The sequence below is a fragment of the Capricornis sumatraensis genome, chromosome 15, assembly GCF_032405125.1.
Source record: "Capricornis sumatraensis isolate serow.1 chromosome 15, serow.2, whole genome shotgun sequence".
NCBI lineage: Eukaryota > Metazoa > Chordata > Mammalia > Artiodactyla > Bovidae > Capricornis > Capricornis sumatraensis.
Window position 1 is genome coordinate 32,785,602 of NC_091083.1, and position 26,458 is coordinate 32,812,059.

Sequence of the window (26,458 nt, forward strand, 5' to 3'; positions counted from 1 at the left end):
GGAGGACCCCCAGTCCAGCTGCCCACCAGGAAAGGCTGGCAACAGACATGTGAGCTTGAAAGCAGATCCATCTCTAGTCAAGTGTTCAGACGAGACTCTGACCCTGGCTGATGCCTTGATGACAGCTTCACAAGAAAGCCTGAAGCAAAGACCTCAGCTAAGCTGTGCCTTGATTCCTGACCCACAGAACCCAAGAGATAGCACATGTGTTGGTTTCAGCTTCTACCATTGTGGTAGTTTCTTATGGAGCGATGGAGAACTCATTTACCATCTGAACCCCAAATAAAAGCCAAGACTGGTAAGCACATTTAAAATTTCCCTTATTAAGGGACAACTTTTCACACTGGGAAGTTTCTAGTTTAAAACGATGCTAATTCAATAAGACATTATTTCCTCTCCCCAGGTTTCTCTTTTAAACCTTATTCCTTAATTCATGTGCTAAGAAACCATCAGAAGCTGGAACTTTTCTTCCCTCTTCCTAAATAGAATATAAGTGCTCAAAATTTAAAAACCTACAAGTCTGGAGTTCAACCCCACCCAACCCCAAACTGAAGACCTTTAAAAAGCCTTAAAACAAAAAACAAAAGACACCTGGTGAACTCTCCTCCTGGCACTCAGGTTCTCTGAAGTCTTTTTAGCTACATATTCACATCCTCAGACACATGAACCAGTTTTTAGCTTCCTGCAAATAATTCTTTTCTATGTTAAAAGTTTCAGTTGTTAACAGCTTCAAAAAACAGCAAGCCATTCTTACTTACATCTGGAAGTCTGTACAGCTTCATCGTTCTCTGCAAAGTCATATTTCTACTCAAGTGAGAAAATTTCACTTCTACCAATTTTCTGGGGTTTAGTGATCGATGCCAGTATCTGAAATACAATACAGGCTTTAAGGTCTGATTGATTTCTAACTCTCCAAGTTTTACTCTTTGTCTCAGCTCAGCTGTTACAGAAGTACTGAACAAACATCATGTAGGGCCTGGTGCAGTGCTGGGTCCTGGTCCTCTGCCTATGTAATTATTTTATCTGTCATTTTTTACCTCGAAATGATGTTCCAGTTATACTCCTTTGACACTGGTAACCTTCCGTCTCTTTTAATATAGAAAAATCTTAAAATTGCAGAAAAAATATTGACAATGTCCAGTTTTTAAGTACTGAATGACCATCACAGATTCTAAGAAGGCAAACCAAAAACTTTAAAAACATGAAAATACTCCCTTAAGTTAGTAACCTTCACATTTATATAATGCACATGGAAGAAAACAACTTTTTGAGAAATGAGTTTGAATTTCTCAAATGATTTTGGCTTAGGTACTGGAATGAATGATTACAGATTATATTAAAATATACCTGTGAAGTCTTATTTATTCTGTTTATTTATGAATAATTTAATAGGAGAGAGGCATTTTACAGGTTTGTCTTTTACACTCTGAAGTTTTTTTCCTGAAGTTTCCTCTTATTTGAGTCAATAAAAATAGTAGTGGCTTCCCAGGTGGCTCAGTAGGAAAGAATCTGCCAGCCGATGCAGGAGATGCAGGAGACTTGGGTTCAGTCCCCGAGTTGGGAAGATCCCCTGGAGGAGGAAATGGCAACTCACTGCAGTCTGGATAATCCCATGGACTGAGGAGCCTGGCGGGCTGCAGTCCATAGGGTAGCAATGGGTTGGACACGACTGAGCAGGCATGCATACACACATGCAAAAATAGAGGAGAGGGAAGGACTTCCTGTCAATCCAGTGGTTAAGACTCTGCACTGCAAATGTAGGGGCTGAGGTTTCAACCCCTGGTTGGGGAACTAAGATCCTGTATGCTGCACAGCGCAGCCAAAAGATACAAAAAATTTTTTTAAAATAGTTGAGGGACACAGACTGTTTCTGATGCTCTAGAAACAGGTTAGTCAAGTGAAAATCTGATACATGATTTTCTTACTGGATTAACTTTTGAAAAGAGCAGATGAAATAATAAAGTAATAAGAACAGAGCTTTAGCCTTCTTTTCACTCACAGCAGACAAGCATGTTCAGGCTTTCTGGCTAGATGCTTATTAAGCTTTTGGAGTGGTTCCTGACAGCACTGGCACAACACTGAGTGTTCAAGAAGGAAAGAAAATGGTACTACAGGGACATCTCCCAGTAACTGATGTCCTGGGTTTCCCAAGGCAGCAACTAGCCTTTCAAACGAAGAGATCCAGAAATGGACACACAGCATCATTCATACACATGTGGCTGTGGGGTTTACTGCAAGAATATTGGGCTAATGGTTCTTGGCTGTATCTCCATCTCTGCTACCAACCAACATCATCACCATGGGTCAGCCAAAATCCTTCCAGGTTACAAGGGTGGAGAATAATACTTATAGAAACATGGCAAGGAGGCTTGAAGCATTAGGCAAAGGTGATGTGCAAGATAAAGGTGTGATGCTAATACCTGCACGTGGCCACTGGCTTTGGAAGAACCACTCCAGCGGTATAAACGGCCTGGAAAATTCCTTCCAGGTTCACTCTTCTGGTTATTTCTCGAATCAACACTGGGGCTACCCGTTTTGATCTCAACTTCTTATGAACACAAAGAAAGTTGATTTCGACCATCTTCTTCACACTAAGAAGGAAAGGTGTTGAAAATTAGAGCCAGTGTAAGAGAAGAACATTTTTAAAAAACAAGATAACACCTATAACATTTCAAAGAATATGAAACTGAAAGGCCTCCCTTAACATAATATTTAAGGAAAATATTCTAACATTTAGATATTTCACAAATTCAGGTTGACACACTATTCCCCACATGCCCGCACCAAAATGATCATAAACTCTAGGTTGTGGAGATGTAAACCTTCTTGCTCTAAATAGATCTGAGAACTTGGGTCTGTTCTAAAGTTTTCAGTTTAGAAACTGGATCAGCTGTGCCTCAAAGCTTCTATATCTGTTTTTCCTGTAACATATACAATTATGGCAGAAACTGGGTCACCCAGATGCAGAATCTAATAAGACACTGCTCTGGAGTATAATGCAATCTCTGGGATCCCTGGGAAGCACCTTGACAAGGCCAGAGCTGGTGCTTTTCTAAGCGACAATAAATCTTCTAGAGCTTCAAAGTCCATCCGCTGCTCTGGTTCCAGATATACAGGCATTTCATTTAGCACAAAATATTCCCTGAGATCAAATGCGTTTCAGCAGTAAATAAGATCACCCAGCATACTGAAATGTAAAGAGATCTATGCACTAAATCTTTGCATTTCATGGCTCTATCTTTGACTCTCTGAGCTGGAGACCCAGGGTAAAAATGGAACATACATATCCTATGGATAAAAAGACTTCTAAAAAAAATTCTTTAAGTAATTTCCTCCCCAGAAACAAATCCGAAGTACCTATTTATATCTTTGTTTTTTTCTACTAGGTACATATACACATAACCTGTGTGTGTGTGTATGAGACTGAGAAGCAGAGAAAGACGGAGAAAAATACAACTATCTTTTTTTGGTTATTGTACACAACCCTTTAAAATGAATTCACAACCTTTATTTTTTAGAGCAGTTTTAGATTCACAGCAAAACTGAGCAGCAAGCACAGAGTCCCCATGTACCTCTGCCCTCCCCACACACACAACCTCCCCTATCGTCAACAACATGTACTCAGACATTTAAAAAAGCCATTTGTAGAGATGTGGATGAAACTAGAGGCTGTCATAAGGCGTGAAGTGAGTCAGAAAGAGAAAAACAAATACTGTATACTAATGCTACACATGGAATCTAGAAAAATGGCACAGATGAATGTATTTGCAGGGCAGGAATAGCGGCACAGATGCAGGGAATGGATGTGTGGACACAATGGGGGAAAGAAGGGGTGGGATGAACTGGGAGTTTAGGACTGACATATATATACATATATATACCACCATGTGTAAGACAGACAGCTAGTGGGAACCTGCTGTAGAGCACAAGGAGTTCAGCTCGGTGCTCTGTGATGACCTACAGAGGTGGGATGGGGGAGGGGGAGGGAGGCTCAAGAGGGAAAGGATATATGTATACATATGGCTCATTCAAATAGGAAAAGGAGTGCGTCAAGGCTGTATATTGTCACCCTGCTTATTTAACTTATATGCAGAGTACATCATGAGAAACACTGGACTGGAAGAAACACAAGCTGGAATCAAGATTGCTGGGAGAAATATCAATAACCTCAGATACACAGATGACACCACCCTTATGGCAGAAAGTGAAGAGGAACTAAAAAGCCTCCTGATGAAAGTGAAAGAGGAGAGCGAAAAAGTTGGCTTAAAGCTCAACATTCAGAAAATGAAGATCATGGCATCTGGTCCCATCACTTCATGGGAAATAGATGGGGAAACAGTGGAAACAGTGTCAGACTTTATTTTTGGGGGCTCCAAAATCACTGCAGATGGTGACTGCAGCCATGAAATTAAAAGACGCTTACTCCTTGGAAGAAAAGTTATGACCAACCTAGATAGCATATTCAAAAACAGAGACATTACTTTGCCGACTAAGGTCCGTCTAGTCAAGGCTATGGTTTTTCCAGTGGTCATGTATGGATGTGAGAGTTGGACTGTGAAGACGGCTGAGGGCCAAAGAATTGATGCTTTTGAACTGTGGTGTTGGAGAAGACTCTTGAGGGTCCCTTGGACTGCAAGGAGATCCAACCAGTCCATTCTGAAGGAGATCAGCCCTGGGATTTCTTTGGAAGGAATGATGCTACAGCTGAAACTCCAGTACTTTGGCCACCTCATGCGAAGAGTTGACTCATTGGAAAAGACTTTGATGCTGGGAGGGATTGGAGGCAGGAGAAGGGGACAACCAAGGATGACATGGCTGGATGGCATCACTGACTCGATGGACGTGAGTCTGAGTGAACTCCGGGAGTTGGGGATGGACAGGGAGGCCTGGCGTGCTGTGATTCATGGGGTCGCAAAGAGTCGGACACGACTGAGCAACTGAACTGAACTGAACTGATGGCTCATTCACGTTGTTGTACAGCAGAAACTAACACAGCACTGTAAAGCAATTATACTCTAATAAATAAATAGGTTAGACTTTGGCGGGGGGGGGGGGAAGCCTATTCTAACCACAATTCTTGGAGAAGCAATACGTCAAAACCAACAAGGGACAAGCTTCACCACCTACCTGTCATAGATCCGAATGTTTGCGGGGATGGCACTGATGAACCCCACCAGTTTTTTGTTTGAAGACACCCTGACGCCACAGTGCCACTGAAGGAGCCAGCCTGGGGGACGCAGAGCCCTGAAGTCAACACAGGTGAGGAAAAAGAGTGCGCTGAGTGTCCAAGAAAATAGGGACAGAGAGAGACGGCCCAACCCCACTGCAGTCGCATCCCCACCAGGCGCCGGCAGCCATAGACTCACCACAGCAGGAACTCGGGCGAGTAGTCAAACCGGAACATGTTGTCATCATCCTCGACGTAGTTCTCATTCAGCAAGGTGTACAGCTCCCGGAGCTATGAGACCAAACACGCATCCTGCCTGTGATGCTAGGGCCCAATGCAGCAGCAGCCCAAGCCAGTGTGGGGCCTGAGGTCTAAGGTTTCACTTACCACTTCGGCGTTACCCAAGTCTAAAGTGTCCCACATAAAACCCTGCGGCAGGGAGTACGGTTCCTGACGCACGTTTTCTTTATCAGCTTCAATTGCGCCATGAGACGTTATTACTTCATCTAGATCCAGGGAGATGGAAAAAAAAAAAGAGAGAGACGATTCAATTACAAAGTGTTCCAACGACCCCAAGGGGTCAGTTAAGGGAAACAAAAGCATGCTTTAGGGCTACTGAGTTTCACATAATCTTTAAAAATACTGTACTGTTTCAGCTACCTCTACAGGGGGGTAAGGTAGTTATGTGGAGGTGGAGAGTAACTGCTATCTGAACAATTACCAGAGAAATTACTCGTCATCCGATGGCAAACTGGACACAAGAAAACAATAGTGATTCCTCAATCTGAAGCCTCCAACTAGAGACTGGTCATACAGCACAACTGCCGGCAATGTAGGTTTGCTGTGACAGTCTTAGAGATGTTTTCTTTTTAACTGTTTTTCAACAAACAGGGGGCAAGGGCTGCAGTGACCTCTGACCCCTCCCAGCACAATCCAAAATTCAGTTCAAGACTGTCTACTTCTGTCCGGGCTGCTGGCAGCACAGTTCAAGCCATCAGTGTCTCCAGCGATTTCCACCAAGGGGCCCTTTTCCAGTCCCTCCTCTGGAACCTGCCAGTGTGTCTGGGATAAAATCCAGCTCCTTGGCCGTGGCCTGCTGCCTGTCTGGCGACCCTCAGCACATCCGCCCCACTGACCTCCCTCGGGCTGGGCCTCTGCTCAGAAGGCTGTCCCCTGCCTTTCACGTGGCCAGCCACTCCCGCTTCGTCAGATGTAAGTTACACACCACTTCCTCATAGCATCCCCCTCAACGAAAGCTCTTCCTATGTGGATACACCCTCCCTACCTGCTCACCGTTTACCCTGCTTTCCCTCTACTGTCTCTTGTGTTTGCATCCCAGAGCCTAGCATTACTACAGACACTCAACAAACATCTGCTGAATAAGTGACCTTCAGGTACAGTTCCTACCATCACAGACCTTTTTACAGGGGAAAGTCACAGAGTTTGCACCCACCCTAAAGGGTTTCTTTTCTCTCCTCCTAATCCCTGACTTTGCATATTCATCTTATCTCTAGTCTACCAGCTCATCCCACGAATACCTCAGGCTCCCCCAGGTCAGCCCCAGTGGTCAGGTGCCCAGCTGCTCCCTTGGGGTCCCTGGGGAGTTGCTCTTAGGGCTTGGCTTATGTACACAACACCAGGGGCTCACCCCATTCAGGCAGCTCCAAACAGCGGGGTGTGTTTGACTGAACTGGAATAGGGCTCTGGAGAGAGACGATGAGATAGTCTCCCTGACTTTCAAACGTTCTCCCCAACCTCAGGTTTCCTTTTCGGCCATTAACCTTGCTCTGCCTTAATTGAAGTGCATAGAGAATGTTCTAGGAACCTGAGAACCAGGCAAGGATTTAGGGGAGGGGCTAAAATGAGGTGAGCAGAGGAGTGGTGCACTGGGGTGGATGGCAGCTAAAGAGACTTTTTTCTCCCCTGAGCCATGACCCAAAAGCCACCAGCAGCATTTAGCCAAACCCAATACATTCAGATCAATAAACCTTCATTCCCTTTAGCCAATGAATGGTCATTCAATTCAGCGTCATTTAAAATCCAGTAAATTCATTCTAGAGGGTCTTGTTTCCCCACCAAATAATTTCTAGAGACTTAAAATCAAGGGAGGATCATTGCTTTCTGCTTCTGTTCACGCTCTGAAGCTCTTGCTTTTGAAGCTGCGTGGGGTGAGCGTGGGTGGAAAAGGAACAGTCCCTTTTAAAGTTTGAAATCCATGATTTGAAGGCAAGGAGGACAACTGTTTCCTGCTTTATGATTGATGAAACTGGCTATCTGTATATAACTTGGCTAATAAGACTTTGGGATGGCAATGAACCCCTTATATTAAATATTATATATTATACATTAAATATTAAAATTTGAATCTGGAACTATCATTGAAGAAATATATAGAAATGATACAATGAATTATCTTTATATAAACATAAGTCAAAGCAACAGGTTGAGCTTGTAATACACTGATAAACATTTTTATGGCATTTAGAGCATCCGTTGGATTGGCCAAAAAGTTCATTCCGGTCTTCCCAAAAGATGGTATGGAAAAAGCTGAATGAACTTTTTGGCCAATTTTTTTTTTGCATAATATGAAAGGGTAACAATGGAATTATGTTTACAGAAACTTAAGTGGTAGAAGTTTAAGTGAAATATGATGGAGCAGGCCTGGCACTGCGGGAAGAGGACTAGTAATGAAGTTCTGACGTGACCCAGAGCCCTTACAAAGGCCTTCACAAGGTGTCCCAATTCACTTATACTGGAGTGTTATCACACTGGCAATCATTAACACCATGGGTGAATGTTCAGAACCCTGCTGTTAAACAGAGCAAAATCTTCTATTTCAGTAAGATTTAACAGGCAAATTTCCTGTGTCTTCTGGGATAACTGAGGTGAGACTGCTAAAAATTTATGTAGAAGGAAAAACCACTCCATGAAGACTGGAACCAAAACACTGGCGGTGGGGGAGACTCCTCTTTTCTGTGTGTATATACTCCATCCACTAATATTTGAAGTGTGGGGACACTAGATTTTTTGTAGGCACAGGAGTTATATTAAAATTGTTGTTACTAAAAGCCAATGTCATCACTCAATATTTATTTTAGTAGGAAAAATATGACTCAGAATCTGTGGTCTGAAACAAATCATATAAGTGAATTCAAGTCTCTTTTTGTGTTTTTTTGTTTGTTGTTAACCCAGCTTTGTTTGCAGAGGGAAAAGGCGGAAAAGCTTACTTAGTTTGGGTACCGGCTGTGTGTCCCAAAACTGGTATCTGTGTTTGGCAGCCTCATCAATGTTTCTGGCAGGGCCCTGGCATGCAGATAACAGCTCCATTGCCCTCTGGATATCCTGCAACTTCTGCATTGGGATGGTGGAATTCTACAACAGCAAAGACACACAGACACAGAGTATGAGGAAGCGGCCGCTGCTCCCAAACCGAGGACAGGTACATGCACGCCTGCCTCGGAGACTACAGCGTTCATTGGAAAAACGCACGATCCTCCTCTAAGCGTGGACCCTGGGCTCAAGTATGCTAACATATTAAAATATAAGCAAAGGTACAGGATAAAGACAACAACAGTCCTATAGTTTTAATGGGGCTCTGACAGTCTGGAAAATCTCTAGTAAATCAAGCCAATGCTTGCTTCAGTTTCCCAAACATCTGCAAATGGTCCTCATGGTTAATTACTCATGTGAGTGGAGCAGCAGAAAGGGCTGCCATGCAATGCAAACGTGAGCATCAAACAGCACCAGTCAGCCCCTGGTTTTGGCTTCACTGCTGGAGTTAACGCTTGGCAGGAGCAATACACGGACAAAAGAAATAACTTCTAGAATGGAAACGAGGTGGACATGGCAGGAGGAAGTTCATCAAGAAAGGACTCTCAAAGGATGCCTTATCCTGGACCACATCCCACCCACTACTAATTCTGATGCTCCACCAGAAACAAATCCTTCAATGAGGATGTGCAGTTTCCTCCACGAATTCAGAACCTTTTGCAACCACAGCCTGTTCACCCCAACCCAAGTGTGGTAAATAACCTTCCTTTTGAGTAAAGCGTATCCTCAGTCTATAAAATTGACAATGCCTTTAAATACTAAAGTTCCTTCCTTAAAACCAATATTTCTGTCATTTCTGAATATTCCATAGCTCTTTTTTTTTTTCCTGGAAAATCCCTCAAATGATGTAATACTTCTTAGAAAATAAGACTATATGTGAAATGAGAGTGGGACATAATACCGAATATGGAAATTGGTGAGGTTTTCTCAACATGCAAAATTACTGATGAGTTTTAGAATTTTGATGCCATACAAAGAACGCTCTTCGCTGTGGGTTCAGAAGTGGTTAGAAAGAGTCTCAGAGCTTTCAGGTTTTGTCAGCATCACAGGCACCAAGGAAAGGTACCATTGACCCTCAGTGGTTTATTAACAGCAGGTCTGGACTTAGTTCAATTCTGAATCTGAAGTCAGTGACCTGGAGCAAATCCTTTTACCTGGGAAGCTGACTTGTTTGACTCGGTGTGAAAGTCTTAGTCGCTCAGTTGTGTCCAACTCTTTGTGATCCCGTGGATTGTAGCCCACCAGCCTCCTCTATCCATAGAATTCTCCAGGCAAGAATACTGGAGTGGGTAGCCATTCTCTTCTTCAGCGGATCTTCCCGACCCAGGGATCAAACCCGAATCTCCTGCATTCCAGGCATATTCTTTACCATCTGAGCCACCAGGGAAGCCCCAGTACGAAATATTTAATACAGATCATCCTGTGGTAGTTTGACTCACTAGGTTCCCTAAAGATTCTTGCTCCTAAAATGATTCCAAGAAACAAAGTGCTGGAATCTAACTAGAAGTAGGTTAAAATCTTGATATCTCCACTTGGACACCTAACAGCATCACTCAGGCCTACCACAAATTTTGTAAGCTGTTTACCTTATATTTTGATTGAGGTCTAAATCATCAGGTTCACACATCAATTACACATACTAATTTAACCAAGTTACATTGTTGTTGACTTATGGTAGTTTTAGATGTCTCTTTTTGGATCTCCTTTGAGCCTCCAACACAAAAGTAACAGATTTCTAGCCAAATGAATTTACATCCACCTGAGCCCCCAACAACACAATGAAGAGACTTACACCTTATACAGAAAGTAAGAGGACAGTATATTTAAGCTAAATTATGCTTGAACATGCATCCATTTATGTTACAATAGGCCAAGTAGAACCTAGTCTTACAAAAATATATCTATAGTGTCTGTACTGAATTTGCCATAGTAATTCTTTCCTGCTATTTGAGTTAAATCCTCTAACATGAATATACCAAACTCTAACTCTTTCATAACAAACATGCATCAGCATCTTTGTTTCAAGGAAGCCAATGATGGTAGCCCGTCTCCATAAAGAAACCCTCAGAGTGGCTTCTGCCTAAGCAGGCTGACCAGCAGTCTTTATATAAAATCACCATTTATGAAGTAGCTATATATCCCAGTGCTCACTATTCAATGCTCTCTTTTAAATGAGTCTAGTTGATTTACAATGTTATATTAGCTTCAGGTATACAACACAGTGATTCAATGTTTTCACAGATGATGCTCTTAAAGTAGATTCAAGTAAGTGCAACTTTCAAATCCACGGTGACAGAGCAGTAAACTCGGCTATGGTAAACTCTTAAACCTATCCAATCACCTTCCGGAGCAGCACCAGATGGAGTGTTTAGAAAGGAGAGACTAGGTAAGGATCCCACATTAGTTTCCCACTACTGTATTTCCGATGTGAGAGTCAGACACGCCTCTCTTTCTCCTTATCTGCTCCTTGGGAAATACTAAACACCAACTGTACTCCTTGCCCACTAGTTTCCAATTTAATACCATGGAAAAAATGTCCAAGTCTTTAATCACCATGAAGTGTATAAGAACCCAAGTATCATTTTATTTTGGTTCTTGAGCATAAACCACAATATTCTTGAAACTAAAGAATCTCTAAAAGTCACTGTAATTGATGGTTTTATGTTGAGCTGGCGTCAGTTTAGGAGAAAGGAGCCTCAGGTTTTAAGATGTAGTGAAAAGCCCACATTAAAGCAATTTTGACTTCACTAAAAAAGAAAGAATTTCTCTACCACAACATGCTAGCAATTCCTCCTGCCTTGCCTGGTTCCTTTTCCTTAAAATTCTATTCATCCACTCATTTTATTTTTAATTAAAAAATTTTTTTGAAGTAGAGTTGATTTACAATGCTGTACCCCAAAGTGACTCAGTTATACACAGATGTATTCTTTTTCATATTCTTTTCCATTATGGTTTGTCACAGAATGTTGAATATAGTTTCCTGTGCTATACAGTAGGGCTTTGTTGTTGTGAAAGAAGGTGAAAGTCAATCAGTCATGTCCGGCTCTTCACAACCCCATGGACTATTATACCGTCCACGGAATTCTCCAGGCCAGAACAATGGAGTGGGTAGCCTTTCCCTTCTCCAGGGGATCTTCCTAGCGCAGGGATCAAACCCAGGTCTCCGGCATTGCAGGCGGATTCTTTACCAGCTGAGCCACAAGGGAAGCCCAGGAATACTGGAGTGGGTAGCCTATCCCTTCTCAAGTGGATCTTCCTGACCCAGGAATTGAACTGGGGTTTCCTGCATTGCAGGCGATCAGTTGCTTTACCAACTGAGCTATCAGGGAAACCCCTTGTTGTTTATCCATCCTATATGTAAGAGTTTGCATCTGCTAATCCCAAATTCCCATTATGTAGCTTCTTCTAAGTGACCAGAGGTAGGGGAAGGACCCAAAATCACCAGGGGTATGGGACTGGCAGCAGCTGGTGGTGAGGACAGAAGGAATAAGGAGATAGTCACGAATGCATGTAAGTGACACTACATTTACCTGATGAAGCAACCTTGAGAAATAAAAAAGATATCTTGCCAGCTTATACGAGTTACCTTGGAACCTGTAACTGTGGCTAGACTATTTATTATCTGAGAACCAGATTGAAAATCTATTGATGGAGACTGCACTTTCTTCTCACCCCACAAAAGCAGTCAAGGAAAAATTGGGGCAAGTAATTTTCCTTCTTGGTGATTCCTGGTCCTTAGGTTTAAAACTGATAACAACAACAACAAAACCACCTGCCAGACTCACCCACTGTCATATGATGTAAACTGTGCAAGAAAGAAATTTAGACCCCACAAAACTTGTGTAACCATAATGACTGCCATGTATACAGTATAAACACCACATAATAAAGATGGTCTGATTACGACTTCACGAGAGCCTGTGAGTTGGGTAGCTTTGGGAGGGGCAGAGCCTGGCAGAGGCACCTGGCTCAATGGCCAACAGGGCCAGGACCGAGCTCCTGCCAGGATACCATGCGTTCCCCAGCTCACCTGGAGCTACAACAACCAGATAACCTGTTTTGTTACATGCCCAACTCTACCCTCTTTTTGCTGTGTCTGGCACCAAGAGTTCTGTCTTTCCTGGGCCTGGCACACGAGGTCTCTATTTGCAGCCAGGGTGACTGGGGTGACCCCAGGAAGGGGCATCTGGCATCAGCACCTCCAGAGGGATACAGGACACAGGGCCCAGCTAGACCACCTCTGGTTTGGTTATTTCCACCCTCTGGCAATGGAATTAGGATTGGCCGCTGCAGACTGGTCCAAGGCAAAGTCAACATGAAACTTACCCATGGTGGCTCCCGCTGAAATCTGCTGCCTGATGGTGCTGTATTCAAGTAATTAGACAGACACCCAGGAAAATAAAAAATGTGAATATCTTCTGAACAAAAAGGAATCAAACATTAAGTGTAACTTAAAAACCTAACAAGAGTTAGGAAGTCACACTGAGACTTCCTTCTATGATTATAAGCTACATACTAGTTTGCTGAGAAAGGGGCAAGATGTAGGCAGACCACACACACACACACACACACACACACACACACAAAGAAGCCCAGTATGGACTGCTTAGTTATCTAGGTACCAACGTGAGTTCTGGGAAAGCTGTAAATATCCCACAGAGACCCCTGCCATGCAGTACACGGTGATGGCAACACCCTAACTACACCTCTGCCCCAAAAGGGTGCTTGCCTAAGCTGCTCAGACCCACTTTCACAGGCATACAACACCACGGAGATTAAAATAAAACACAGTTCTCACTTTTGAAGGCGGCTGAATCTTAATCTCCTGGGAATCGGATGCCGAGTCTGACTTGGTGCCTCCAGAATTTGGTTTCTCCTTTTTTCTCTTCTGTTTCTTCTTTTTCTTTTTGGCACCCAAGTCCCCTCCAGGACTTCTGTTAGAAAATTCACAGGGTTTGTAAAAACAACAATAGGTAGGTCACTATGTAAAATCTGAATTGCATGAAATTAATCACTTAGGAAAAACATGTTATACTACATTAGGCTGTGCAGCATTATGATTGAAATGAAATACATACATATTCAGATGACCAAATATGTATTTGCTTTTGATCCACGGTTCCTGGATCACAGTTCCCTAAATGCTTAGAACTTCTTAAGAGATGAGATACTTAAAGGTGCCCCTTAGGTCACAGTAAGGAGGAGACTTTTGGAAGCACCTAAGGATGCTCTTTGGAAGTGAAGTTATGACCAACCTAGATACCATATTCAAAAGCAGAGACATTACTTTGCCAACAAAGGTCCGTCTAGTCAAGGCTATGGTTTTTCCAGTGGTCATGTATGGATGTGAGAGTTGGACTGTGAAGAAAGCTGAGCGCCAAAGAATTGATGCTTTTGAACTGTGGTGTTGGAGAAGACTCCTGAGAGTCCCTTGGACTGCAAGGAGATCCAGCCAGTCCATTCTAAAGGATATCAGTCCTGGGTATTCACTGGAAGGACTGATGCTAAAGCTGAAACTCCAATACACTGGCCACCTCATGTGAAGAGTTGACTCACTGGGAAAGACCCCGATGATGGGAGGGATTGGGGGCAGGAGCAGAAGGGGACGACAGAGGATGAGATGGCTGGATGGCATCACCGACTCGATGGACATGAGTTTGAGTGAACTCCGGGAGTTGGTGATAGACAGGGAGGTCTGGCCTGCTGCGATTCATGGGGTCGCAGAGTTGGACACGACTGAGCAACTGAACTGAAGGATGGGCTGGTTACCAGGGGAGCAACTCTGTGATTAGAAGGTTGGAACTGTCAATCCCACTCCCTGACCTCAGGGAGGCAAGCAGGGCTAGAGTCTAACCAAACACAAACGGCCGATGATGTAATCAACTGCATCTATGTTAAAGTGCTGCACTCAATATGCCAGCAAATCTGGAAAACTCAGCAGTGGCCATAGGACTGAAAAAGGTCAGTTTTCATTCCAATCCCACAGAAAGGCAATGCCAAAGAATGTTCAAACTACTGCACAATTGCACTCATCTCAAATGCTAGCAAAGAAATGCTCAAAATCCTCCAAGTCAGGGTTCAACAGTACATGAACTGTGAACTTCCAGATGTTCAAGCTGGATTTAGAAAAGGCAGAGGAACCAGAGATCAATTTGCCAACATCCGTTGGATCATCGAAAAAACAAGACAGTTACAGAAGAACATCTACTTCTGCTTTATTGAGTACACCAAAGCCTTTGTGTGGATCACAACAAACTCTGGAAAATTCTTCAAGAGATTGGAATACCAGACCACCTTACCTGCCTCTTGAGAAATCTGTATGCAGGTCAAGAAGCAACAGTTAAAACTGGACATGGAACAACAGATTGGTTCCAAATAGGGAAAGGAGTACATCAAGGCTATATATTGTCACCCTGCTTATTTTACTTATATGCAGAACATATCATGTGAAATGCTGGGCTGGACAAAGCACAAGCTGGAATCAAGATTGCTGGGAGAAATGTCAATAACCTCAGATACACAGATGACACCATCCTTATGGCAGAAAGCAAAGAAGAACTAAAGAGCCTCTTGATGAAAGTGAAAGAGGAAAGTGAAAAAGTTGATTTAAAACTCAACATTCAAAAAACTAAGATCGTGGCATCTGGTCCCATTACTTCATGGCAAATAGATGGGGAAACAGTAGAAACAGTGTCAGACTTTATTTTTGGGGGCTCCAAAATCACTGTAGATGGTGACTGCAGCCATGAAATTAAAAGACGCTTGCTCCTTGGAAGAAAAGCTATGACCAAGCTAGACAGCATACTAAAAAGCAGAGACATTACTTTGCCAACAAAGGTCCGTCTAGTCAAAACTACTGGTTTTTCCAGTAGTCATGTATGGATGTGAAAGCTGGACTATAAACAAAGCTGAGTGCTGAAGAATTGATGCTTTTGAACTGTGGTGTTAAAGACTCTTGAGAGTCCCTTGAACTGCAAGGAGATCAAACCAGTCCATCCTAAAGGAAATCAGTCCTGAATATTCATTGGAAGAGCTAATGCTGAAGCTGAAATTCCAATACTTTGGCCACCTGATGCAAAGAACTGATTGACTGAAAGCAGGAGGAGAAGCGGATGACAGAGGATGAGGTGGGTTGGGTGGCATCACTGACTCGATGGACATGAGTTGAGCAAGCTCCGGGAGTTGGTGATGGACAGGGAGGCCTGGCGTGCTGCATCCATTGGGTCGCAAAGAGTTGGACACGACTGAGCGACTGAACTGAACTAAGAGAGGCTGCATAAAAACCCAAAAGGAGGGGGTTCTGAGCCCGTAACCTGTGGAATCCAATGCTGTCTTTCAGAAGACAGTGTCAGAACTGAGTTGAATTGTGGGACACCCAGCTGGAGTCTGAGAAGCACCTGTTGTTATGTGGGGAGTTCCTCCCTCCCCATCGGAACTGGGTGCAGGAACTCAGAAGATTATTAGTCTACACTCGGTGACCCTGCAGGGTGCTTAGATGTCATTTGAGCAGGAAAAGCATAGAAATAAATGCTATTTTATCATGGAAGGCAAATAGCTTTCACAGGTATCCACTCCGCTAATGTACTCTTTAGTCAGGGAGAGACGCATGTTGTAAAATATGTCATTATAAATGTCTCTTGGGTACACAAACCACTAATCTTGACATAACAGAACCAAAGAAAGTGCTTCTCTGCAAAGGGGGAAATGTCTCCTGATAAAGATTTTTATTAGGTGAATTACAATTAAAAACTTTACATGTAAAAACGAAAAACAATCACTGGTAAAATATTTCTGTTTGGAACCCTTGTCATCTTAGAGCTGTCATCTTCTGAAAGAGCAAAAGAGACACAAGGAGATTTCAAATTCCCATTTCTTTGAGCCTACTCTCCTACAGTATCCCCAGAGAGAAATTCAAATTTAGAGTCAGAGATTATTATTGCATTATCACCTGATGCAAGGAAAAGTGATTGAAATATCAGTTCTATCACTCTTTTTTTGAAATTTATGTATTCATTTACTCTAAATTTGGCTGTGCTGGGTCTTAGTTGTGGCATGTGGGTTCCAGTTACCTTACCAAGGATTGAACCCAGGCCCTCTGCATCGAGAGTGTGGACTCCTAACTGCTGGACCACTAGGGAAGTCTCCTCTTCCATTGTTCTTAACTGGCTCTATCTGTTCCTATTTTCTTACTTGAATTTTTAACTAATTATGAAATTCATGTTTATTATAAGACAAATGTCATTAAGTAACAGCCTTATATATACATCAACAGCCTTATAACAGGGCCCCTCAAAGGAAACTAATAGTTTTTCTGGCATAAATTTTTAAAAAATAGTCTTTCGTCTCTAAGCATGCCTCTGTTTTTACTATGAGTAAATTTTAAACAAAAATTGAATCTTAAACACACTATTTTGAAATCTGGCTTTTCTCCTTCCACTGAACAAATGTGTCTTGGATTTCTTTCCTTCCATGTCAGGATATATTGAGTTACTTCATTTCTTTTTAGCAACTGGGTAGCATTCCCTTGTGTAAGTATAGCATATTTTATGCAATATTCCTATATTAAATATGCTTGCACAAAAAAATCTTCTGGTACTTACGTCTTTGTCCATTCATGCTAGTTTGTTCATAGGTGGAAATGCTAGGTCAAAGGGCACAATTTTTATTTTTACTAAATATGGTATTTAGTAAAGCAGTTACCAGTTTCCACCCCACCAACAGTAAGTCAGTTTCTGGTTCTGCATGTAAGAAGCTTGGAAGTCACCACTCCACCCTGCTGCTGCTGCTCCTGCTGCTAAGTCGCTTCAGTCGTGTCCGATTCTGTGCGACCCCATAGAGAGCAGCCCACCAGGCTCCCCTGTCCCTGGGATTCTGCAGGCAAGAACAGTGAGTAGGAGTGCCATTGCCTTCTTCGCCACTCCACCCTAGCAGACTGAAAAACCAACAATTCCTCTGAGATCCCTAAGGGAGGGAGGGACGCAGGACAAAATGCTGCCCCCAAGATTGGAGCAACAGTTTCCGGGAGCAGAGACTCACAAGTGGCAACCTCCACGGGAGCCAGTGCTCAGGGAGGAACCCCGGGACTGTGATTCACATAGTCCTGGAGGCTGTGTGTGGACAAGCCTGAGAGTTACCAGCCCAGTCACAGGGGTCTCCCACACTCTCGTGAGCTTTACCCCTGGAGCCCAATCAGGTTCCCATGGTAGATACTGGAGAAGAATCCCCTCGTACTTCTGGCAGAGGAATCATTTTAGAAATACACCAGACTTTCTGTGCTTCTTAACAAGGCCTGTTCTCAGCAGAAACTAGTCAATCAGAACCTAACCAGCTGGGCTATGATCAGAGCCTAACTGATCTGAGGAAGGGAAATACCCAACTCCAGCCCCCGTACGCCATCCTATCCCACGTCTGTGAGGTCACAGTCTAGAGGCACAGGCTCACCGGAAGACTGAGACCTGGTCACAGGACCGCAGAATGCTTCCCGTCCCCTACACCTCACCATGGCATGACCACAGGCCTATTTACAGCAGTTCCTTTTACCTAGTACATCACGGCTGGCTATCAAGATTTAAAAAAAAAAAAAAATGACAAGGCATTCCAAATACACAGTTGGAAAAGATACAGCAAGCATCAGAACGAGACAAGGCAGGGATGGTGGGATGATCGGACCTGGGATTGGAAACAACTATGATTAATATGTTAAGGGCGCAAATGGACAAAACAGAAAGCACACGAGAACAGATGGGTGATGTGAGCAGAGAGGTGGAAATCCCGACAGAACCGAGAAGAATCAAAACACTGACAGAAATGAAGAATGTCTTTCGATGTACTTACTGGCAGACCGGATGTGGCTGAGGAAAGAATCTCTGAGCCTGAGGACATAGCACTGAAAACCTCAGAACCCACCCCACCACCACCCACCAAACTTGAAAAGCAAAGAGAAGATGGAAAAAAGAAGAACAGAGTATCCGAGGACTGTGAGGAAACCACAGAGTGTAACATACCTATGATGGGAGCACCAGAAGGAGGAGAGAGAAACAGAAGAAATATTTGAAACAATAATGACTGAGCATTTCCCCAAATCAATAGCAGGAGCTAACCCGCAGATCCAAGCAGCTCAGAGAATACCAATAAGGATAAATGCCACCCGAACAGCATCTTGGCAAATCATTTTTAAACTACAGAAAATCATAGATGAACAGAGCCAGAGAGGAAAAATTACCTTACCTATAGGAGGCTTCCCTAGTAGCTTAGCTGGTAAAGAACCCACCTGCAATGCAGGAGACTCTGGTTCAATTCCTGGATTGGGCAGATCTGCTGGAGAAGGGACAGGCTACCCACTCCAGTATTCTTGGACTTCCAGGGTGGCTCAGAGGGAAAAGAATCCGCCTGCAATGCGGGAGACCTGGGTTCAATCCCTGGATTGGGAAGATCCCCTAGAGAAGGGCATGGCAACCCACTCCAGTATTCTTGCCTGGAGAATCCCATGGACAGAGGAGCCTGACAGGCTATAGTCCATAGGATTGCAAAGAGCTGGACACAACTGAAGCGACTTAGCACACGTGCACACACATAAAGGAACAAAGGACAGAACAGTAAATAAGAACATCAGTTTGCCTACATCTCTGCTAGCACTGAAACATAACCATATTTTTCATCTCTGACAATCTGATAGGTAGAAAAACAGTCTCACTGTAGATTTAAATGTTTTTTTATTTAACCAGGAGCGAAGCTAGAAAATAGAAAATGGACCTAATGAGCATGCTGCTAAGTCGTGTCCGATTCAGTCTGACAGAGTTGGACACGACCCTGTCCCATAGATGGCAGCCCACCAGGCTCCCCCGTCCCTGGGATTCTCCAGGCAAGAACACTGGAGTGGGTTGTCATTTCCTTCTCCAGTGCATGAAAGTGAAAAGTGAAAGTGAAGTCGCTCAGTTGTGTCTGACCCTCAGCGATCCCATGGACTGCAGCCTTCCAGGTTCCTCCATCCATGGGATTTTCCAAGCAAGAGTACTGGAGTGGGGTGCCATTCCCTTTCTGGGCAGAAGGCTGAAAGCATGCTGGCTTTTCCCAGCTGTCTATAAGAAAATGAGAACAGAGAAAGATTAACTCAAGAATGAGATTCTCAGCATTTGAATGGAAGTTAGAGAATTCCATGGACTATAATAGTTGCAAAGAGTCAGACACAACTGAGTGACTTACACTTTAGAGAATACAAAAACCCAGGCAGTATTTGGGCTTCCCAGGGTGGCTCAGTGGTAAAGAATCTGCCTCCTAGTGCAAGAGGCACAGAAATGTGGATTCAGTCCCAGGATTGGGAAGATTCTCTGGAGGAAGAAATGGCAACCCCCTCCAGTATTCTTGTCTGGAGAATCCCATGACTACATAGCCTGCCATGTAGCTTGGCAGGCTACACTTCGTGGGGTCCCAAAGAGCTGGACACGACTGAGCATTGAGGCAGCACTTGCTAGACTATGGATTAAACTGTTCCGTATCCCCAACATCTCCAGAAGGTGAAGTTCAGTTCAGTTCCGCTGCTCAGTCGTGTCCGACTCTCTGTGGCCCCATAGACTGCAGCATGCAAGGCTTCCCTATCCACACCAACTCCTGGAGCTTACTCAGACTCATGTACATCGAGTTGGTGATGCCACCCAACCATCTCATTCAGGACTGATTTCCTTTAGGATTGACTTGGTGGATCTCCTTGCTGTCCAAGGGACTCTCAAGAGTCTTCTCCAGCACCACAGTTCTAAAGCATTTTTCGGTGCTCAGCGTTCCTTGTGGTTCAACTCCCACATCCACACATCTACTGCTGGTACTGCTACTACTCCTCTCACAACCATACACGACTACTAGTCAAAACTGTAGCTTTCACTAGATGGACCTTTGTTGGTAAAGCAATGTCTCTGCCTTTTAATATGCTGTCTAGCTTGGTCATAGCGTTTCTTCCAAGGAGCAAGCGTCTTTTAATTTCATGGCTGCAGTCACCATCTGCAGTGATTTTGGAGCCCCCCAAAATAAAGTCTGACACTGTTTCCACTGTTTCCCCATCTATTTGCCATGAAGTGATGGAATCGGATGCCGTTAGTTTTCTGAATGTTGAGTTTAAAGTCAACTTTTTCACTCTCCTCTTTTACTTTCACCAAGAGTCTCTTTAGCCCAGGAGATGAAAGCTTCACATATTAAGATGTGGCCTCAGGGGACTTACCTGGTGGTCCAGTGGTTAAGACTCACACTTCCAATGCAGGGATCGTGGATTCAATCCCTGGTTGAGGAATTAGTCACCAGACTCCTCTGTCTATGGTATTCTCCAGGCAAGAATACTGAAGTAGGTTTCCATTTCCTCCTCCAGGGGATCCTCCTGACTCAGGGACTGAACCCATTTCTCCTGTAACTCCTGGATTGGTAGGTGGATTCTTTTTACCACTGAGCCACCTGGCAAGCCCCTAACAGATGAATAGAGAATGTATAGCATGGAATACTACTCAGCCATGAAAAGAATAAAATAATGCCATTTCCAGCAACATGGATGGGTTTAAAGATTATCACATTAAGTGAAATAAGTCAGAAAGATAAAGAAAAATACCTATGATACCGCTTATATTTAGAACCTAAAATATGACACTAATGAACCTATCTACAAAACAGAAATGGACTCATGAACACAGAGAACAGACTGGCGGTTGCCAAAGGTGAGGGGGTTGAAGGAGAGGAGGAACAGGAAGCTGGGATTAACAGATGTAAGCTTTCATATACAGAGTGGGTAAACAAACTATATGCAATATCCTATAACAAACCATAATGGAAAAGAATACATAAAAATATATGTATGTGTAACTGAACCACTTAACACAACAATCAACTATACTTCAATAAAATAAAAAAAAAAAAAAGCAAAGAGTTAAGCCAAGAATCACCTCTTTCAAGAATCCTTCTTGCTCCTTTCTAACCTGAAGTAGGTGCTCCTAACTCAATGCTCCTCCTGCCCTCTGAAGTGCAAGTGTTAGTTGCTCAGCCGGGTCCAACTTTGCGACCCCAAGGACTGGAGCCTGCCAGGTTCCTCTGTCCGTGGGACTCTCCAGGCAAGAATACTGGAGTGGGTTGCCATTCCCTTCTCCAGGGCATCTTCCTGACTCAGGGACTGAACCTGGGTCTCTTGTATAGCGGGCAAATTCTTTACCTTCTGAGCCACTCATACAATATCCTCCCATCTAGCATACATAAAACCTGGTGCTCTTACCTGCTTTTCCCACTAGAGTGTAGGCTCCCTAAGAACAGAAAGTCTCTCATCTCTCTCTTTAAAAATATATGTGAGATAATAGAGAAAATGTAAGACCCCAGTCCCTGGCACAGAGGTCCTAGACTGTTGGAATTTCCCAGGTGGTGGTAGCAGTGTCTTCTGTTCTCATGAGGTACCTCTGGGTGGGCTCCTGGATGGCCATAAAGATCAGAACCTTGAGATTTTCATCCCCCATCTGCAGTTCTCCAGAGATGTGAGGGGGCAGGAAATGGAGTTAATTATCAGTCATAAGCCTTCAGGAGCAGAGACCTTCCCGGCTGGTGAACCTGGGGAGAGGCTGGGAGTGTGGACCCTGAAGAGGGCTTGGGAGCTCCATGTCTCAGCCCTCAGCCCTTGCCCCACACACCCCTTCCACCTGGGTGTTCATCTGTATTCTTTATCACATGCTTTTACAATAAACTGGTAAGCAGTAAAAAGTGTTTTCTTTTCCTTTTTTTGGCCAAGCTGTGTGGTATGCGGAATCTTACTTCCCCAACCAGGGATTGAACCCAGGCCCTCAGCATTGAAAGCATGGAGTGCTAACCACTGGACCACCAAGAAATTCCCTAAAAAGTATTTTCTTGAGGACTGTGAATTCAAATTAACCACTATAAGGAGGGGTTCTTGGGAAGAACTTCAAGTTTGTAGCTGGTTGGTCAGAGGCACAGGGGACAGCCTGGACTTAGGACTGTGTCCCCAGGGGGGAGGGTGCAGTCTGGTGGGACCGGGCCCTCCACCTGTGGGATCTAACGCCGTCTCCAGGTCGACGATGTCAGAGTCAACGCAGGATCCCTGCTGGCACTGCAGTCATGCTTGGTGTCAGAAGAGCTGGGGGGACAGTGGTTAGAATCAGGAGAACCCAGGAGGAGAACTGGGTTTTTCCTACTCAGATAAACGCTACTGGTGCTCACCAGTACTTCTGACCCCCTCCTGTGGCTGTCCCGGGGGATGACCCATACACTCCCCCACCTGAAGTGAGAAAGGTGGGCCCAAGCAGGCTGTTTGCTGAGCCAGTGGAAGACAAGGAGATGGAACAGGTGGAGCTCCCAGGGGGGGAGCATGTGAGGGTGCTGTGCCTTCTCTTTGCTGACTTCCCCTCCCAGCCAGCCTGGTAGCCTCATCGAGATGCTGCACTGGAAGGCGATGGGCCTCCGACAGCCGAGGCTAGAGGTCCCCTGAGGATAGAGACCCCCACCCGCCGCATATAGTGCCAGGGAGAACAAGTTGTGCTGATTTAACCCAACAGAGCTGTGGGCTTGGTCTTTACCACTAAGAGGACCCCAGGTGGCAGTCTCATCACCCCATATCTAGGTCACAGAGGAACTCTTCTTTCTGGTGGTTATTTATGTATTAAAATCACAAACTTCTTGAGTTATAGTGACTAATTCACTTCTCTCCAGAGTCAAAGCATGAAAGGCATATTCAACAGTGAGAAAAAGTGTTTAAAAGACAAGCACATGAGGGATTTCCTCAGTGGTCCAGTGGTTAAGACTCTGTGCTTCCACTGCAAGGGGCTTAGGTTCGATCCCTGGTCAGGAAACTAAGATCCCACATGCCACATGGTTCTGTCAAAAAGTAAAATATATAAAATAAGACACTAACAATTATTATTGTTTTTTTTAGAAAAGGGCAAGTGGATGAGCTATAGATGTGTGTTTCCCTGTTCTCCCTAATCCTGAAATAGAAAGTAGTGCTCGTTTTCTGCAATACATGAAGACCCCGCCAAATGACACCCTGTTGGGTCTAAAAATAGTAATGCGTTCCCATCCCCAAAACGAGCAGTTTGTTTTCATCGGTAGAATCAAATCTGCACCGTTGTTTAAAATCATCTAGTAGGGAAAAAGAAAATCATCTAGTAGTTAAGGACTTCCAGAAATATCCGACTAGCGATCGGGTTTAAACAAACATCGCAGCCAGATACCGGAGCTAGAAATATACCATGGGTAGTACGGTTTTGTGCATTCTCTGATTCGGGCTTCCCTTCCTCAGGGCTCCCGTGGCTGGTGCCTTGTTCAGTGGTAAGCTTGCTGCATGGTGGTTGTGTGATTTACGTGTGCATCTGTGTCAGGATGTGAAGGGCACAGCTGTTCCTATCTGTGCCCCTGAGGTCGCTGACGCTTTACTGCCCAGTACTAGTAGATTTTTATAACAAGTACTTCTTTAATGGATGCGTGAATAATTCTGGGTTTTGGGACAGTTCCAATCACACACTGCCAGGATGAAGAAGATCTCTGAAAGCTACAGTTCTCCCTACCCGCATGGTGAAGCTGATCGCAGCTCATTACCCTGTATTCACCGAGCTGTCTGCTCTGTGCCCCGCACTGCACTGCATGCAGGGGAAGGGTGGCAGGGGTCTAGTCTTAAAGAGACTAGAATCTGGGAATCAGAGCTGAAAAGTTTACCCTCCCTAGGACAGCTGGAACCAGAAAAGATAATGACAAGTGTTGGCGCGGACGTGGAAAAACTGGGACCCTCATACACCGCTGGTGGGAGTGTAAAACGGCACAGGCGCTCTGGGAAACAGTCCGGCCGCTCCTCAAAATGCTACAGGTCTACCACGCCTCTCAGCAGCGCGGCTCCTAGGTAGATGACTAAGAGAAACGAAAATGCCTGTGCCCACAGACACTTGTACACAAGTATCCATAGCAGCATTTTTCAGAATACCCACAAGGTAGAAGAAACCACCCAAATACCCATCACCTGGTGAATAAAGAAAATGTGGTATATCCATACAATGGAATATTATCCAGCAATTAAAAAATGAAGTATTAATTCATGCAACAATATGGATAAACTGTGAAAACACTATACCAAATCAAAGAGTTACAAAGGGCCACACACTGTATAATCTCATTTATATGAAATGGCCAGAAAAGGCAAGTCTAAAGAGAAAGAAAATGGATCAGTGGTTGTGAGTGGCTGGGAGGACAGGGGGTATCAGGGGGTGACAGCTAAGGGATGCATGGTTTCAGTCTGGTGTGATGAAAACATTCTAAAACTGATTTTGGTCACAGCTATACAACTCTGTGAATACAATGAAAGCCATGGGACTGCACACTTTAAATGAGTGAATCACAGGTACATGGATAGTATCTCAACAAAGCTGCTGAAAAAGTGGCAGATTAAATTTCTTCCATGGGGATGGAAAGATACTGAGAACCCCTCAGGATAAGAGGAAAATCCCTGCCTGAGAAGATTCTTCTGGGAACCGATGGAGAAAAGGGTTCAGAGTCGCTGCCTGAAGTTGATTACTAAATCCCATATCTTTAGCCACGGAAATCATGCAGCCCTTTTACAAAGATCTCTTGGATTTTTAAGAAGAGAAGTTCCATTTTCCACCTCCCCCACAATTCATATGAAAAACCTCCCCATTTTGCTACCCCGGGAAGGCCAGATACTTGCATTTCTGCCTAAAGAGAATCTTTGGCACGTTTCAAACCCCAAGGGTAAACCAATGGACTATTTCTCAGCCATGGAAATGTCAAACATTTAATAAGCACATCCTGCAAATCTCTTTGATGTAGTCAGAGATTCTGCAGACTAGGACTTAATGGAATGAGCAAAGGAACACGTTTTATAGGAAACTGTAAACGTTTTACAGTTGCTCCAGGGGAAACAAGTGAGAGAGAGAGACTGCCAGCTGCTCACAAAGACCCATTCCCGCTTGGTCTGGGAGCTCACAGCCAGACTATGCTTCCCTGTTGCTGGCAGGTCAGGTACAGTCATGCGACTGGGTTCCAGTCTCTGGCATGAGAATAGACATGAGCCCCCACTTTCTGCTGGCCCAGAGAGGAGCCTGGGGTGCTCCTTGATGCTCTCCCTCCCCTGGGCTGGTTGGAGGCAGGTGTCAGATGAGACAGTAGAGGATGCCAAAGTCATGTGATGGAAGGGGGCCAAACCCTGATTGACAAGATGAAGGGAAGTCCCCTTACTATCCATCTGGATACCTGTCCAGGGCTGTCCCATCAATAAGGAAAAAATTTTATCATGTTGAACAGTTACACTGTAGGGTCTAGTCATTATAGCAGTTTCAGTTCAGTCACTCAGTCATGTCTGACTCTTTGTGACCCCATGAACCACAGCATGCCAGGCCTCCCTATCCATCACCAACTGCCAGAGTCTACCCAAACCCATGTCCATTGAGTCAGTGATGCCATCCAACCATCTCAACTTCTGTCGTCCCCTTCTCCTCCTGCCCTCAATCTTTCCCAGCATCAAGGTCTTTTCCAATGAGTCAGCTCTTCGCATCAAGTGGCCAAAGTAAGAACTTCAACATCAGTCCTTCCAATGAACACCCAGGACTGATCTCCTTTAGAATGGACTGGTTGGATCTCCTTGCAATCTAAGGGACTCTCAAGAGTCTTCTCCAACACCACAGTTCAGAAGCGTCAATTCTTCGGCACTCAGCTTTCTTTATAGCCCAACTCGCACATCCATACATGACTACTGGAAAAACCACAGCCTTGACTAGACGGACCTTTGTTGGCAAAGTAATGTCTCTGCTTTTTAATATGCTGTCTAGCCATAACTTTCTTTCCAAGGAGTAAGCGTCTTTTAATTTCATGGCTGCAATCACCATCTGCAGTGATTCTGGAGCCCAGAAAAATAAAGTCAGCCACTGTTTCCCCATCTATTTGTCATGAAGTGATGGGACCAGATGCCATGACCTTAGTTTTCTGAAT

The 26,458-nt window shown here is 44.2% G+C and overlaps 1 protein-coding gene across 1 annotated transcript in view; it reads right to left on the reverse strand.

The window, feature by feature from the left end:
* NMT2 (N-myristoyltransferase 2) overlaps positions 1-26,458 on the reverse strand; it is a 57,386-nt gene that overhangs the window by 15,454 nt on the left and 15,474 nt on the right. The window contains exons 2-8 of the mRNA XM_068987147.1: positions 13,296-13,431; positions 8,395-8,539; positions 5,555-5,673; positions 5,367-5,458; positions 5,128-5,244; positions 2,421-2,591; positions 759-867 (exon numbers count right to left, since the gene is read on the reverse strand). Coding sequence (XP_068843248.1) covers positions 759-867; positions 2,421-2,591; positions 5,128-5,244; positions 5,367-5,458; positions 5,555-5,673; positions 8,395-8,539; positions 13,296-13,431 — 889 coding nt within the window. The remainder of the gene's footprint in view (positions 1-758; positions 868-2,420; positions 2,592-5,127; positions 5,245-5,366; positions 5,459-5,554; positions 5,674-8,394; positions 8,540-13,295; positions 13,432-26,458) is intronic.